Consider the following 15,840-nt stretch of genomic DNA (forward strand, 5'->3'; position numbering starts at 1 on the left):
CTTTTTCTCTATACAGTACTTTGGCTAGAAACCTGCAGCTCTTATCCCCATTATTGAGATTTTTTAAAAAGTTTTTTAAAACTGTTGCTCACTCTGTGGAAGCCATATATTATGCTCATGTTGGAGAACGCAGAGGAACAGATCAGGACTGTCTCAAAAAAAGATGAGCCTTAGGCATTGCACAAGTGTTCTGCAATTTCCCTTGCTGTGGTTCTGCTTTAACCCTATTAGCCAATTAGCATGTTTATAATTTGGTGACAGATCTTTAGTCTTCCTAGTGGCTTACATGCCTATTGGCTCACATTGGCAAGCCTCATACTTCTAATCCCCGGGGTCTTCTCTCCCAAGGCAGCTTTTCACCTTCTGCCTCTCTCCAAGTCTCTGGTTAACTGCAGGCAAATCATTATGCCCTTATTATCCTCTACACAGCCTTGTGCATGTTACAGTCGCATCCAGTATGGATGTGAGCAAAGTTCAGACACTGAGTATGGGTGAATAAGAAACTGAGCAGTAATTAGCTCCATATCTTGACAGCTTTGAGCCAGCAGGGAGAGTATATAGGTGCAAAGTTTTGCACAAAAAAGACAGTGCAAACCAACATGTTTTTTCAGCAATTGAGGTAAATCTGTATTTGGACTTCTTATGAGCATACTGTGAGACCGCTAGATCAAAAGGAAAGTTAGCTACTACTTCAGCTCTTTTTTTTTAAAGGGAAATATGGTTTACATTAAAAATTCTTCATTTCACCACTTACTTCATACAGACATGGGATTCTAAGAACAAAGGTTTGAAAACTGATCTGTAATATGTTGTCAGAAAATGCGTGGATTGCAAGGTTCTGTTCTAGAAATGCAAATGTCTTGGAGGATGCAAAACTTTGTTCTGAAGTGGAGCATCTACTACTTTACAAATATCAAAATACGCATACATTCTATTACGAATACTGTAGCTGGCTCTTGATATACCAGCAACAGTTGCACTGTGATATAAATTTTATGAATTCTCCTCCTCTTACTGCACATCCTGATGTCTGGGGACCATGATAATAAGAAATGTGAGCATTTTGTAATGGAAAGAAAAAAAACAAGACCAGGATATTAGAAATTTAGTGTTGCCAGGTAACAACAGGCAGTAAACATTCTCTTCATGTGACAGCAAACATTTTGTACTCAAGTCCTAGTCTGAGACCTACATCCTTTGTTCTTTTCGTTGAACAAGTACAGCAGATAAATTTCTGATAGAACCCTGTAGGATCTGCAGTGGAGGGAGCTACTGTACCTTCTTCTCTTCTACCCTCTCCTCATGTGCAAAGTCCTTGGCATTTAAGCAGTAAACCATGGAGATTGCCTCTCCTCCTGCACTGAAGCACAGCCAACCTGAACATCCTTTTATTTTGTTAGGGAGGGGAGTGAGGGACAAACTCTCATTGAAGTCAGAAGGTAATTCAGTTTTCAGGTCATGTTTTCTGTCCTTGGGATTTCATTGCTTGTAAAGCATCTGAAGTAACTGAAAATTTGGGAACGTGACTATACCTCAGCTGTCCAATCTAGCATTCTCAGCTTCAATGAAAATGTTATTGGAATAATTAATCTTTAAAAAAATTGTTTCACTTGTCTTGTTTAAAGGAATCTAATGTATTTTCATTGCTTGTAGTTCAGAGAGTAGCAATACAATTGGAATCAAAAATGTTAATGAAATTTTCTGATTCAGTTTCACTTCTAACATCTCAACTATTCCCTGGGAAAATATAGTAGGATACCACAATATTGTCTAATCTCAGTGATTTTTATTGAGCCTAGTAGATTTGTTCTTTCACTTAAATCCTAGCTCTTGTAGTCATGGTATTAAATGATGATCATATTTTTAAACAAGTAAGTGTGTAGTCCTTGGGACTACATAGGAAAAGAAAATCAAAAGGAGAGGAGACTCAAAACCAAAGGCAAACATTAGAAGGCTCAAATTGTAATGGTGTTGGAAGTGCCATTTTTAGTTAATTGTACACCATTCAAATCAGTCTCATAACTTCATGTATCTTCAATTGCCTACAATGGTGTTTCCTCACAGAAATGAGCTCTGACTCCTCAACTTTAATGGCAACAGTTTAGGATCTTGTATCCAAATGGCTATACAATTTTTATAGCATTGTCATATGGAGGAAAGCCAAATCTATGAGAATAACAATGACAAAAATATATATATTAAAAAAAAAAAAAAAAAGCAAAAGGAACTTTGATTTGCCCCTATGCTTTTCTTTCTTGGCTAGCTTCAAGATCATTCCCAGTGACTTAGAGAAGGGTCTGGATCTTGCTATCTAACCAGAGTCTCCCAGAAGATTGCCACAGCAGGACATTGTTGCAGCCCAAAACACCTAGTACTGAAGTGTGCCCAATCAAGCTACATGTAACCCTTGTAACATCAGTGAACATACTTGGCAAATTGGATGAGTTGACAGAACAGTCTGAAACAGCCCCATTTTCTGGAAGCAGTTTGTGACATAAGTGACATATAGTTTGGGGAACTGTATATTTATATATATAAATCTGCCAAGATTTTTCATTTTATGTCTCCTTGACACCTGTTTTAATTTCCAAAACATGCAGCTATTTGGCTTCTAAGTTACCTAAGCTACCATTAGGACAACAGTAAAAAAATTAGCTGCTTATTTCAATCTGTATTTAGTGCCTTCAGTCATACACCTGTGTCTTGTCACGTTTTTCCAGGCATATGTTGACAAGATACTTAGGAATCTAAAACAGAGATACAGGTGGTATTCTTGAAGGTATCTGAAGAAATTAGGCACCTGACACTTTCTGAAGTGGCCTTCTCTTACAGCTAGTGATATCACAGTAAAAACTTTCCATTTCTGGGCTGTAGGAAGGTGGAAGCCCAGAACAACAGGTGTTCTATGTGATGAAAAAAGGTGTCAACTGAGATACTTCAAATGGAAATATGGTAAAAATGGATTCTCATCAATAAAATCAGTTTGATGAATCTCTTCACTTTCCCTTGCAAATTCCAACCTGGTAAAAGGACAACCTAGATCTTAAGAATTCCACTTGTCCCACTGCCATGCTAATTTGTGCCATGCTTATTTGATTTCTTTCCTTTGGTCTCAGCTTGCATCCAGATCTAGAAACCTAATAACTATCTGTAATCAAAATGAACTGGAAACATATGGTTCACTGAATGTCTTAGTTTGGTTTCAGAATGTCTTGTTTACAGAATCAAAAGTACTTTTATGGCATAGGTCACATGATCAGTCTTAGAGACCATACCATTTTTTGTTCTTGAGAGCAACCAAAAAAACTTTCCAAAGTTGCATCTTCACCATGTTTCAGAGCAAAAAGTCTAAGAAAATCATCTGAGGTTGTGGGTTTTTTGTGTTTGGGTCTTTTTTTTCCTGTTTTATATATATACATATATATACACACACATATATAATGATGCTGTCTGAATTCATTCCAAATGAATTCTTTCATCAGTTTGGTCTTAATATAACAAATTCTTAAACTTTCAAAATCCTTCAAAGCAAATGTCTTAAAAGCTACTTCAGCACAGGCAGGAGCATAACCTAGACTTATCCTGCTCAGTTTTGAACATTACAAATCAAGTTATTATTTGATTTGAGATGCTGGTGCTGGTGATCTTGAAATGCTGAAGGCTATATCGTGGCTCTGGCTAAAAACTCTGCCATAATAGGAACTGTGTCTATTGAATTTGGCTCAATGATTTTACATTTTACAGGTTCTAGGAAGATAAATTCATATAGTCCTTGCATGTGACCAGCACAAACCTTCATTAAAACATTTCCCAGTACCAAAAGTCAAGGATGTATTTGCCAGAAATGCATCTTTGATATTTAGAGAAAAGCTGATATTTGTACTATCACTTGCTGAAGGCCAAAGTCAAGTTATACTTTGAAAGAGGCACCTAGTAACTTGGTAAATGCAAATTACATCATTTGCAAAACTGATCACTGAGTGTTAATAGTTTTCAGTTTTTCTACCAAGAAAAGCTTTTTTCAAGCATCTTTTACTAACCACTCATGTCTTGTATTAAACCTACTAAACACAAGATACTGGAACTTGTCTAATCAGTATTTAACATCTCCACTGATGTTGATGGAAACTGATAGTGAAGGACACCTAGCTCTTCACTATAATCAGAGAACTTTATCAACTTAATCAAATAACTTTATCACTCAAATTAATAAATTCAAGTTGCAGAATATTCTTGAATTGTAATTAAAAACAAGCAAATGCATACATCTTGTACACAGAAAGATCACACCAAATCATTGTTAAAGCTAGATATAAATGCTTTGAGTAGTATCATACAAGAATTCAGACCTGACATCAGAAAGATAAAATGCTTTTGATATCGATAACACTGAATAACACTTTTAAAAATCCTTTTATGTTAAAATTCTGAGTTGGAGTACAAGTTGCTGAATTCACTCTTCTTACATAGTATTTAAGCAGTATGATCCAATGGTTATCCCCATAGTTGTGCTTCTTAGATAAAATCATAAATAAGATGCTCTTTTTTTTTTCCCTTGAGAAATTGAGACTGCTGTATTCTGTTTTTATCTGAACAATCACAACTGGCAATTTTCTTCAGTTAAAAACACATATCACAGAAGATTAGTCCTATACCATCAACAGACTGACTTGGAAAACATAAATATATATTGTATTTATGAATAATGTGTATATATACACTTCATATTCACAATAAAGAATCAGAACAATTTTATTGAAATTACTTTTTTAGAAAGCCTTCTGTTGTGGCTTCATGTCCACATAAAGCATTGAGAATTTCCAACTGTACCATGTGAAAGAGGGTTTATTAAAACTAAAGAAAATATACTGGCAAAATACAGGGGAATATGCTTTTTTTTTTTTTTTAACATACATTTTGAGATCTGCAGTTTTCACCAGTTATAGCTTGCAAGTTACGAGAACTGAAATAATTATCTAGACTCGGTGTTTCCTCTCAGCAGGCTGCTGCAAGCAGAGTTCACTCCCAGAAGAAACTATTGGCAAATTATTCTCGAGGTGATGATTGATGAGATGACTTATGCTGTCAAAGACACGATCTTTTGTACGAACCTTCAAAAAAATGATGCAAGAAGATAGATTAAGCAGCAAAATACCTTTTCCCTTAACTTTACACCAAGTTCTCTAAGAATGAAATGGGACAACTGATCATGTGTTAGACACTGATTGCTCTTCCATCAGAAACAACAGAAGTCTCTGTTTTGTCTATGACACTTCTAGTCTCTATCTATGGGCCGGTATACTGTTATTACACCTGATGAAGAGGTCTGCTTGAAAAGTTTCTATACAACATTTTGCTTTGCTATAAGATGGACTTTTAGCTCAAGTTTTCTTCTTCAAGAAATTAAAGGCTCCTTTCAAGAGCTTTCACTTTTTTTTTTTCTTTTTTTTTTTTCTTCTTTTTTTTTCTGGCAACATCAGAATCTCTCTGTGCACTTTAGTATCTCCGCCTTTTTCCTCAACAAAGAAGGTACCAAAAAACACCGTTAGCTTCCACTGGAAAATTCCCTTTCCCTGAAGGTGACTAAACACTACTGCTATTTGACTTGGGCTTATATTCAAACCAAGATACTTTCAATCCTTCCAACTCAAATTAGAGCTTTCTCACCATCAGCAGCACACATCATCCTCACTAGTGTTCAAACTCTAATCCTAACCCAGTAGAAAGTTTGCAATCCTTACCTTTAGCATGCCTCATCTGAACAAGTGCTTTTTTTTTTGAGCTGGATCAGAATAGAAGCATCAGGACAGTTAACTCTGCTCTCAAAACAGACCTTGAGGGGTTGTAACATGCTGCTAGATAATCTGTGTGTGAAGTGGCTATTAGGCACACTTTGTATGAGCTAGCTTTTACAGATTATCACTCTGAGGCCATGCAGAGAAGCACAAGCTGAGGCCTGCCACACACAGGCATTTTATGGATGACTGTGACAAATCATAAACAAAGCTGCTAGGAGCTGTGTTGGGACCCCACAGTTCATACAGACAGCTCAACTAACCTAAATATAGTTCATTACTGAGTAGTGCCTCCCAGGTCAGCCATACCTGCCACAACGCAGAAGAAATACTTGGAGAGCCCTGCCAAGGTGTGCAGAAACCATCTCTGGCCTTGGTACTCCCTGCCAGCCACAGGAGTAACAGATACACAACTATCATCAGGCCTCCATCCCTCCTGGCTTCAAATCTCTGCACCTGCCACACCATATAGCAGCATATTCCTTGCAGAAAGTAGCCTATAGTGATTATTTTTAAGAAAGAATTAGGGGGTCCTACTGCAGGATTCAGACAGCACCTACCAACATTTTAAAGGAGGCTACTCCTACTGTTAAAGCCCAGGCCAGAAGCTGGCATATAAAAGCGTTAAAAACAGTCTTTGACTGCCCTCATGTGTCAAAAGTAAGTAAGTAGGCCAGAGAGTGCTATGGTTATTCTGGTTAGAGTCTACAAGACTCAAGCACAATTCTCTTGGGTCTTCCTTCTGCAAGTTTCTCAGCTGAAATGGATGCCAACAGGCCATCTCCTTCCCAGGAGTTTCTCATTTACTTTGTGGCTTTTAATGCTGTTCTTTATAGCATAAGAGGAGTTGCCAGTCACCAGCTACCAGGAGCCAAGATTAATGTACACCAGTGCTCACTGAAGCCTGCCTCAGCCTCCCTGGAAGTGCAACAGGACAGCTAGAGAAACAAGAAGTTCTTGGCACTCACTGTGCTGCTGCTGGGAGGCTTCATCAGTTAAAGGAGTCTGTGCAACAAAGTGATGGTGTAGTTTTGTTATCCCATCTGTCTCCTAGCTTTCAGAGTTGGAAAACTTCATGGGTTGGGGGACTTGGTCTTGGTCCTCAAAACTGCTGGCACAAAGACTGGTTAAACTTGCATGGCCACCAGCAGCTAGAAGATTAAATAAGGACTTAGCTACACTTTTGAGTAAGACAATACTGCAGTGGCCAAAGCTGGGTAACCTCATCCCTAGGCTTCCTGCAGTTTACTTAAGTCAAGCAGGATGTCTTCACCTACCCCTACAATGTGCAGAATTCATGCAGTAGATCTTCGCCTAGGCATTAGGAGAGAAATGGATGTAACTGGCACCTCCAGGAGCCTGTCATACAATCAGTTGCAAATAAGATTAAATACTCTGAGAAAATACAGTTAGAAACCTCCCGTATTACTGAGTCATACTTACAGTTCCTTCTGGATCCACTAAAAGAAGGTGTTTGGCTTGTCCATTTTGCATGCCTGTCAACACGTAAGAACCTGCATTTGTGGTACTCTTTCTCACAAGGAAGTCTCCACATTTCTTTAACAGCTGTTCAGCTTCTTTCCTACTCATCTCTCCTTGATACCATGGCTCTATACTCAGCTCTTCTGTTGTAGTCCAGTCAGCAGCTCTACATAAGAGAGGACTAGTACATTCAACAGAAGTCAATTTACTGAGCACAGGCTGAGATGTTTGGTTCTTGAGGGCATCTTCAAATGATTCTGGTTGTGGAAATAAAACAAGTGCAAGATTATTCAGAGGTAAATCATATTGCAAAACAATGATATTCCAGTCATTTTAAACTGTACTTATTTTGTGTTCCAGCAGCTTCTCTTTATCTTTAGGAAAAAAAAAAAAAGAGAGAGAGAGAGAGAGCTGTGGTGCTGGGCCTACTGATTTATGTCATATACTAAGACCAAGGAGTGTAATATGTTAAAATAGTATGTGACATGCAGAAAAATAGTGACAAAAATCAAGTGAACCTTGGCAGGAGCTTTTGAAACATACTGATTTTTTTCAGAAATGGCCATTGTCAACAGTTGTATTTATATAACCTGGTACAGAGCAAAGCTGTCCTTTTGCCTTACCAGTTACATCATTCAGTCTCATTTCAAATAAATTGCATAATACTGGTGCCCAAAGTCAATATAATCATATCTGTTCCATCATCAAGCAACATACCCATTTAACAGTTATCCATTACTGAGTCTCCAGCCTACTGGTATCTCTAGAAAGATTCAGTCACAATGATTACTCTGCCTCTTCCAAGCCTCAGCTTAGGGAGGGGACTTTGTGACACAGAGGCAGACTGGCACCTGTAGTGTGATTTACCTCAGTGAAATCAGCCTTTGAGAAACAATATTTTAAATTTCAGCTGAATCTTTAATCACAGAATCACAGAATCACAGAATTGTAGGGGTTGGAAAGGACCTCTAGAGATCATCGAGACCAACCCCCCTGCCAAAGCAGGTTCCCTACACCAGGTCGCACAGGTAGGCGTCCAGGCGAGACTTGAATATCTCCAGAGAAGGAGACTCCACAACCTCCCTGGGCAGCCTGTTCCAGTGCTCCGTCACCCTCACCGTGAAGAAGTTCTTACGCACATTCGTGTGAAACTTCCTATGCTGCAGCTTATGTCCGTTTCCCCTCGTCCTGTCTCCACTTACCACCGAAAAGAGACTGGCCTCAACACTATGGCCGCCACACCTCAGATATTTATAAACCTGGATCAGGTCCCCTCTCAGTCATCTTTTCTCAAGGCTAAACAGACCCAGTTCACTTAGCCTTTCTTCATAGGGGAGATGCTCCAGGCCCTCCACCATCTTTGTGGCCCTCTGCTGGACTCTTTCCAAGAGATCCCTGTCTTTTTTGTACTGGGGAGCCCAGAACTGGACACAGTACTCCAGATGAGGCCTTACCAGGGCAGAGTAGAGGGGGAGGACTACCTCCCTCGGCCTGCTGGACACGCCCTTCTTAATGCACCCCAGAATGCCATTGGCCTTTTTGGCTACGAGGGCACACTGCTGGCTCATGGCCAACCTGTCGTCCACCAGGACGCCCAGGTCCCTCTCTGCAGAGCTCCTCTCCAGCAGCTCATCCCCCAGCCTGTATTGGTGCATGCAATTATTCCTCCCTAGGTGTAAGACCCTACACTTGCTTTTGTTGAACCTCATCCGGTTTCTTACTGCCCAGCTCTCCAGCCTGTCCAGGTCTCGCTGAATGGCAGCACAGCCTTCAGGCGTGTCAGCCAATCCTCCCAACTTCATATCATCAGCAAACTTGCTGAGGGTGGCCACTATCCCCTCATCAAGGTCATTGATGAAGACGTTGAACAACACCGGACCCAGCACAGACCCCTGGGGGACACCACTGGTCACAGGTCTCCAGCCAGACTCTGCACCACCAACGACGACCCTCTGCGCTCTGCCAGTCAGCCAGTTCTCAACCCACCTCACTGTCCACTCATCTATCCCACACTTCCTCAGCTTTGTTATAAGGATGTCGTGGGAGACAATATCAAATGCCTTTCTAAAATCAAGGTAGACTACATCTACCGCTCTTCCCCCATCCACCCAGCATGTGACAGCATCATAGAAGGCCACCAAGTTGGTCAAGCACGACCTCCCCTTGGTGAACCCATGCTGACTACTCCTGATAACCTCCTTTTCTCCCAGTTGTCTGGAGATGGTATCCAGCACAAACTGTTCCATCACCTTTCCAGGGACAGAGGTGAGGCTGACAGGCCTATAATTACCCGGATCTTCCTTCTTGCCCTTTTTGAAGACCGGAGTGACACTGGCTATCCTCCAGTCTTCAGGGACCTCCCCTGTTATCCAAGACCTCTCAAAAATGACGAAGAGCGGTTCAGCAATGACCTCCGCCAGCTCCCTCAGCACACATGGATAGCTAGGTAGGAATTGTAGTCCTACCCAGAGGAAGAGATAACATACTCTTGTGATTTCCCACTCAGATTCCATGCTGCATACAGTTTTTGCTGTATACATTGGCTTTTTATTAACACATACTTAGGGCAGGCAAGGAGGTAGTTCTCCAGCCATTCACTCACTTTCTTGCATGACGAGGTCCATGACTAAATTTCCTTCTGACACAGATAGCCATGATGCTATGGACAACAAAAGTTTCAGCTCAGATTAACAAAGATCTAGTATAAACTAGCTTCAAGACTTTGGTCAACTGCATCTTTAATCATGTCAGATATGAAACCCCTGTGATTTCTAAAATTTATCTTAAGTTCTCTGGAACATTAAAATTCCATCTGGACAATTCTATAATTATTTGTATGCAGAATTAACGCAAAATATATTGATTTTCCTGTTAGAAAGGGAATGAAAAGAAAGGAAGCTTACTCATGTCGAACAGATCCTTTCCTGCGCTGCTCTCTTTGGTACTATCTGTGTTTCCACTGATGTCACTTTCAGCATCTGCCTGAAGTGCCAATAGTGTCTCCATATTTATATGCTGTGTGTTCACATATGTTGGCATCTCTGCTGTTGCGGTTGCTTCTGATTTCCCTTTTGGCATACTATAAATATCTAGGGATCCCAGAAAATTTAAGAGATTTTTTTTTTCTTCTTACTTTTTTTATTTTACAGAACAGTGTTGTTAGAAAGATCAGATGATAAAATCACAACCCATCATCATAGGTTTAAAATTCACTGGAATGGGAGCTGGAAAGATAGTAACTGATGCACCTTGTAGGAAAAATGCTGATGAGTGGACAGAACTGTGTTTCAATGAATTTAAATTATTCAAGAAGGAAGGGAATTCTTTGTAAATAAAGACTGTGAGCTTCAAAACTAATATTCAGCTGGGGACTTGTGAGGAAAGGAAATTAAACAAAATCCCCAAATTGCTGCACATTAACAGCAGATAACATATTCCAGCATTTGAAAACAGAGTCCCCAGAAACACCCCAAAGCTGTCACTTATGGATGGATGGGGTAAAATTTGATACAGACATTTTGATGTGATCTCCTTATAATTTACAGGCAACAGAAAATTACACAGTATTTGTTACTTTTAGAACACAAATCATGTGCAAACACATGCATTATTCCATATTTTAAAATAGCTGCTGACTTTAGGCCCTTCCTTTGGAAACTCCATCTTGCATATTCTCATGGATCAGATTTTCCAAAAAGACGAAACAGCCTGTCTTTAAATACTACACAGTTTAAGACATGGCAAGCCAGATAGCTGAAAGTTTGGGCCAAATCCATGTATGAGTTGTTCTGCAAAATATACATTTTTATAAAACTGTACATTAAATAATTTATCCAGAGGCATTTATCATATGCTTTACACTGATATCATCAATAAATTCTTATCAAAAGGAAGTCAGTGAGTGCATTTCATTGCCTTAAGGCTTCAAGGCATCAGACTGCCACATGTTTTGCACATCCAAGATGTCTTGCAGTATTAAAGATAAAACTAGCAAGTCTCACCTTGCTTAACAGTCTCCTGATGCCAGTCTTCATTGAATTTGTCTCCTAATTGACGATTCTGGTAATAGACTTTCTCTGTTCTCATTCCTGCTGCAAACTAGAATGGACACATGTGCAAAGAAAATCTTTAAAACACTGTGGTATATTATGAGTGGTTTGGACAATTCCCTCGGTTGTATTCTGTGTACTCCCATTCTTTATTTCTGATTTATTATTGTGCCAAAACATATATCTCAGAAATGTGTGTAGGAGTAAATATATTACTGGTGACCTTCATGAAAACTTCACTCCTTCCTGCTTTTATTAATTTCAAATGACGCTTCAGAGCATTTGCCTCCACAGGCAGCCCTAACATCCTATGTGAAAAGAAACTACACGTAGGATCAATGGACACCTCAAGCACTCTCCAAAGTTGAAAAACTCACATTGTTACTGGAGTACTCACTCAGGTATTGGTAGGAGAATCTTTTCTGAAGACAGGGCCCTTAGAGATTTCAGCAGAATTGGGCAGGATCTAAAACACTTACATAGCTATGTAGGTACTGCAGTTAAACTTCCAACCACAATGCTGGCAGAAATATCTTAGCTGGCTTCATTTCAGTGAAGATGAAAGATCTACGTATGAATCTGTCTGAATACTAACTGCTGCTGAGTTATTAACATAAGTAACTTAGCAATGACTACGCTAGACTGTTCAAAAGCCTCTGTATCATTATTTTTCCAGTTAGTGTGTACTCATTTCATATTGAGACAGATGTGGTGTTTACAAATACAGTAATCCTGAATGGGTTTATCTTCCTTGAACCTACATAATTTTTTAACACCACAAAGAATTAATCTCTCTTTGCCTTCAAAATGCCTAATCTGTTGTCTCCTAGATCTTCACTGATCATTCAAAATTGAACTAGCCACACATTTATGTACCCACTTTAAAAGACTTTTTTTCAGATCCATCTGTGAGAAAGCAGAGATGCAATTGCACTGACCTGAGCTGTGTCTGCAGCAGTGGGAATCTTTGCTTTGAGTCTGGCATCAATGAAGCCACCAGAAGGAGGCATTTTATTTGGGATATTATTATAATAGGGATGTTCTGCTGCTGCACTCTCTTCCTCCATCAATGGCTCATCAAAACTCTGCATCCTATAAGAAAATGAGTGCTTCATTTTATCCTTCACTCACAAAGCATTTACAGATACTTGCAGCATGTTAAAACTGCTTGTCAGGGAATCACTTCTGCATCTTATTTGGAAAACTCAGATACCATTATAAGTCAGGAAGGAATGATGGATTGTGCAGCAGACTCTTCCTTGGACAAATTTGCTTTAATTTTTTTAAAACTCCCTTTGCAATGGGTGAAATTCCTTAGTCTCAGTAAGCGATGTTTTTACTTACCTTCAACAATCAGTATAAACTGCATTAGCAAAATACATGATTTAATTTCAAATATCCTACGGTATCCTTTGTTGTATTATTACTTCATTGATTGACTAAGCTCTAAATCACTGTCTTTAATTTTACCTACTCTAGCACCAGTAAATCTTCAAAGTTATCCCAGTAACTCTGGAATAACTTCATGAAATCAAGAGATTGAATCTGTGATTTCAGTCGGAATTTAACATTTTTTACATCACTAGTCACACTGGAAGCCCAGCAACTCTAGTTCACTTCATCTAAATTGACAGAGTGACTATGAGAGTAACAACAATAAGGAAATGTCACAAATTACACTCATTTTTAGCCATCCAGATCTGTATATAAACAGAGAATACATGATCATTTTAGTTATTGTACTATGGAATCCAGATTTACCCCATTTTTTTAAAATGGTTGTGTTCCTTTCATATTAATTAGGCAAACCCTGATTTGCCAATTTAGCAGAACTCTATTTCTGAAGCATGTAAATCCTTTTCCTCTTCAGCTATTTTTTCTACAGCACATTTTAATAAATAAATAGAAAGTAGTAGATTCTTTAGCAGTCTTCTGTAATCATATTCACCTATTATGGAAAGTAGATATCTTAGAGGGGCACTGCAAGTATTGCTTAAATCGAAGCTCAAATGCTTGTCCAATGGTGCTGATAACATCCTGGGCAAGGCCATCACAGCATTCCAGTATATGGCAAGCTACAAGAAAAAGATTAACACATAGAAATTGTTACTTATATTAGAGTGCATGCAGTGCAGCAGGGATTCGCTGACCTGTGACAAAGCATCTACATGTCAGGCATAGTTGCCCTATTCATGGTATGCTTATTTCAATAAACCCTAAAGCAAGCACAGTGAATTTCACACAATGGAATATTTAAAGGTTAAATAAAATTACTATGGCTTATATCTGTAATAGGTGAGAGCACAAATCAGGTCCACAATGTTAACAGGTCCGTAAAGACTGTAAACCTCCTAAAAACTCATCTGTAATTACCTGAAGATAACTGCAAGAAAATTCTGAGGTTTAAGTTGAGTTTATATAGACATTAGTAAATATTAATAACAACACCAACTATAAAATACTTAACCACTCCATATTTCGTTTTCACTAATTTTATCTCACTTTAGTTTTATCCCAGACTCCCATGACTACAGTGTTGGAATGGAAGGATAAAGGCTTTTAAGGAAGGACAGGCAAGGGAGGTAAAGCGGAGGTGTCACACTCTATGTCAATGACAAGCTGGAGCACACAGAGTTCTGTCCAGGGATGAACGAGGAGCTGACTGAGAATTCATGGGTAAGAATTAAAAGGAAGAAAGGGTTGCTGACATTATACTGGGGGCCTGCTACAGGTCACCTGGCCAGGAGAAGCAAGCAAATGAAGCCTTCTACTAAGACAGTTAACCTCTCATTCACAAACCTTGTCTTCATGGGGGCCTTCAACAACTCTGATATCATTTGGAGGGACAAAACAGAAGGACCTAAGCAATCCAGGAGGTCTCCTAGAGTGTGTTGATGGTAAGTTTGTTTTCCAAGTGATAAAGGAATCAAAAAGGAGATGTGCTATGCTGGACCTCACTCTTGTCAATAAGAAGAAGCCTGTGGGGAATGTGAAGCTGAAAGGCAGCCTTGGCTGCAGTGACCATGAAATTCAAGACTTCAAGATCCTTAGAACAGTAAGGAGAGCACACAGTGAGCTCAGTATCCTGGACTTCAGCTGAGGAGACTTGGCCTTTTCAAGGATCTGCTTGGTTAAGTACTGTTGGGTACTTACTTCCCTCAAGGGTAGAGCCCTTGAAGGAAGAGGGGACCAAGAAAGCTGGCTAATATTCAATTATCATCTCTTCTCTATCCAAGAGCAATGTATCCCAGCAAAGAAGTCAGGCAAAATGCTAGGAGGACTGCATGAATGAACAAGGAGTTCCTAGCCAAATTCAAACACAAAAAGAGAGCCTACAGAGGATAGAAACAAGAATAGGTAACATGGGAAGAAAACAGAGATATTGTCCAAGCAGCCAGAAATTAAGTCAGGAAAGCTAAGGCCCAGACAGAATTGAATCTGGCCAGGGAATCAAGAGCAAAATGCAAGGATAGCAAGGCTATTCTAATAATATCTAATAATTTTTGTTCAATTGCAGCAATTGAGAGGAGTATCCAAAGACTGTGAAGAAGCAATCACTCCTATCTTAAAGAAGGATGAGAAGGATGACCCAGAGAACTAAAGGCCAGTCAGCCGCACCTTGGTCCCTGGGAAGATAATGGATCCAGTTAATTATGGAAATGACTTCCAGACACAGGAAGGAGAAGATTAGCAGTAATCAGCACAGATTCATCAAGAGGACACCACGTCTGGCCAAAATGCTAAGCTTCTAGTATAAAATCACAAGTCGGCTGGATGAGGGAGGAGGGGTACGTATTGTCTTCCTGGACTTCAGAAAGACTTTCAGCACTGTCCCATATAGTTTCTTCTCATAGAGAAGCTGTTGAAGTATGGGCTGGATGAGCAGGCAATGAAGCAGATTAAAAGCCGGCTGAACAGCTGGACACAGGTGGTAGTGGTCAGAGGTGCAAAATCTAGTTGGAGCACCCCAGGAGTCGATATTGGATCCAGTCCTGCTTAGTATCATCTTTAACAATCTGGACAATGGAGTAGAGTGCACCCTCAGTATGACCTCAAGGATGACACAAAACTGGTGACTGAGTAACTAAGTCAACAGAGGGGACAAGCAGTCATCCAGAGGGACCTTGATAGGATGAAAGGGTAGTCTGACAAGATAGGATGAAAGGGTAGTCTGACAAGAGCCTCAAAAAGTTCAACAAGTAAAGTACAGAGTCCTGCACATGGGGAGGAAGAGCCCCGTGCACTAGTACATGCTGGACACCACCCAGCTGGAAGGCTGGTAGAAGAGTAGTAACTATGATCCTGGACCCTGATATCCATGTAATACAAAGGAATGGAACATTTTCCAATGTATCTCTATGGAGTGAGACACTCCCAGCAAACTGCAGTGTCACTGGGGAGCACAGAACCAGGACCCCAGTTAATTCCATCCACGACATCTTTCGAGGTCTCTGTTACATAGGCGGTGAGGAGAGTGGCACAGAATTGTAGAACCACAGAATCACAGAGTTGGA

The 15,840-nt window shown here is 39.8% G+C and overlaps 1 protein-coding gene across 2 annotated transcripts in view; it reads right to left on the bottom strand.

Moving 5' to 3' along the window:
- Positions 1–4,727: 4,727 nt before the first annotated feature.
- Positions 4,728–15,840, bottom strand: part of SHC3 (SHC adaptor protein 3) — an 82,873-nt gene continuing 71,760 nt past the window's right edge. For both annotated transcript variants that reach the window (XM_085212841.1, XM_085212840.1), the window contains 6 exons: positions 13,275–13,401; positions 12,265–12,418; positions 11,279–11,375; positions 10,181–10,366; positions 7,239–7,534; positions 4,728–5,111 (listed from right to left, as the gene is read on the bottom strand). In XM_085212841.1, coding sequence (XP_085068967.1) covers positions 4,977–5,111; positions 7,239–7,534; positions 10,181–10,366; positions 11,279–11,375; positions 12,265–12,418; positions 13,275–13,401 — 995 coding nt within the window. In that variant the 3' untranslated portion in view covers positions 4,728–4,976. The remainder of the gene's footprint in view (positions 5,112–7,238; positions 7,535–10,180; positions 10,367–11,278; positions 11,376–12,264; positions 12,419–13,274; positions 13,402–15,840) is intronic.

Source organism: Meleagris gallopavo, chromosome Z, assembly GCF_905368555.1.
Source record: "Meleagris gallopavo chromosome Z, MGAL_WU_HG_1.1, whole genome shotgun sequence".
Classification (NCBI taxonomy): Eukaryota; Metazoa; Chordata; class Aves; order Galliformes; family Phasianidae; genus Meleagris; species Meleagris gallopavo.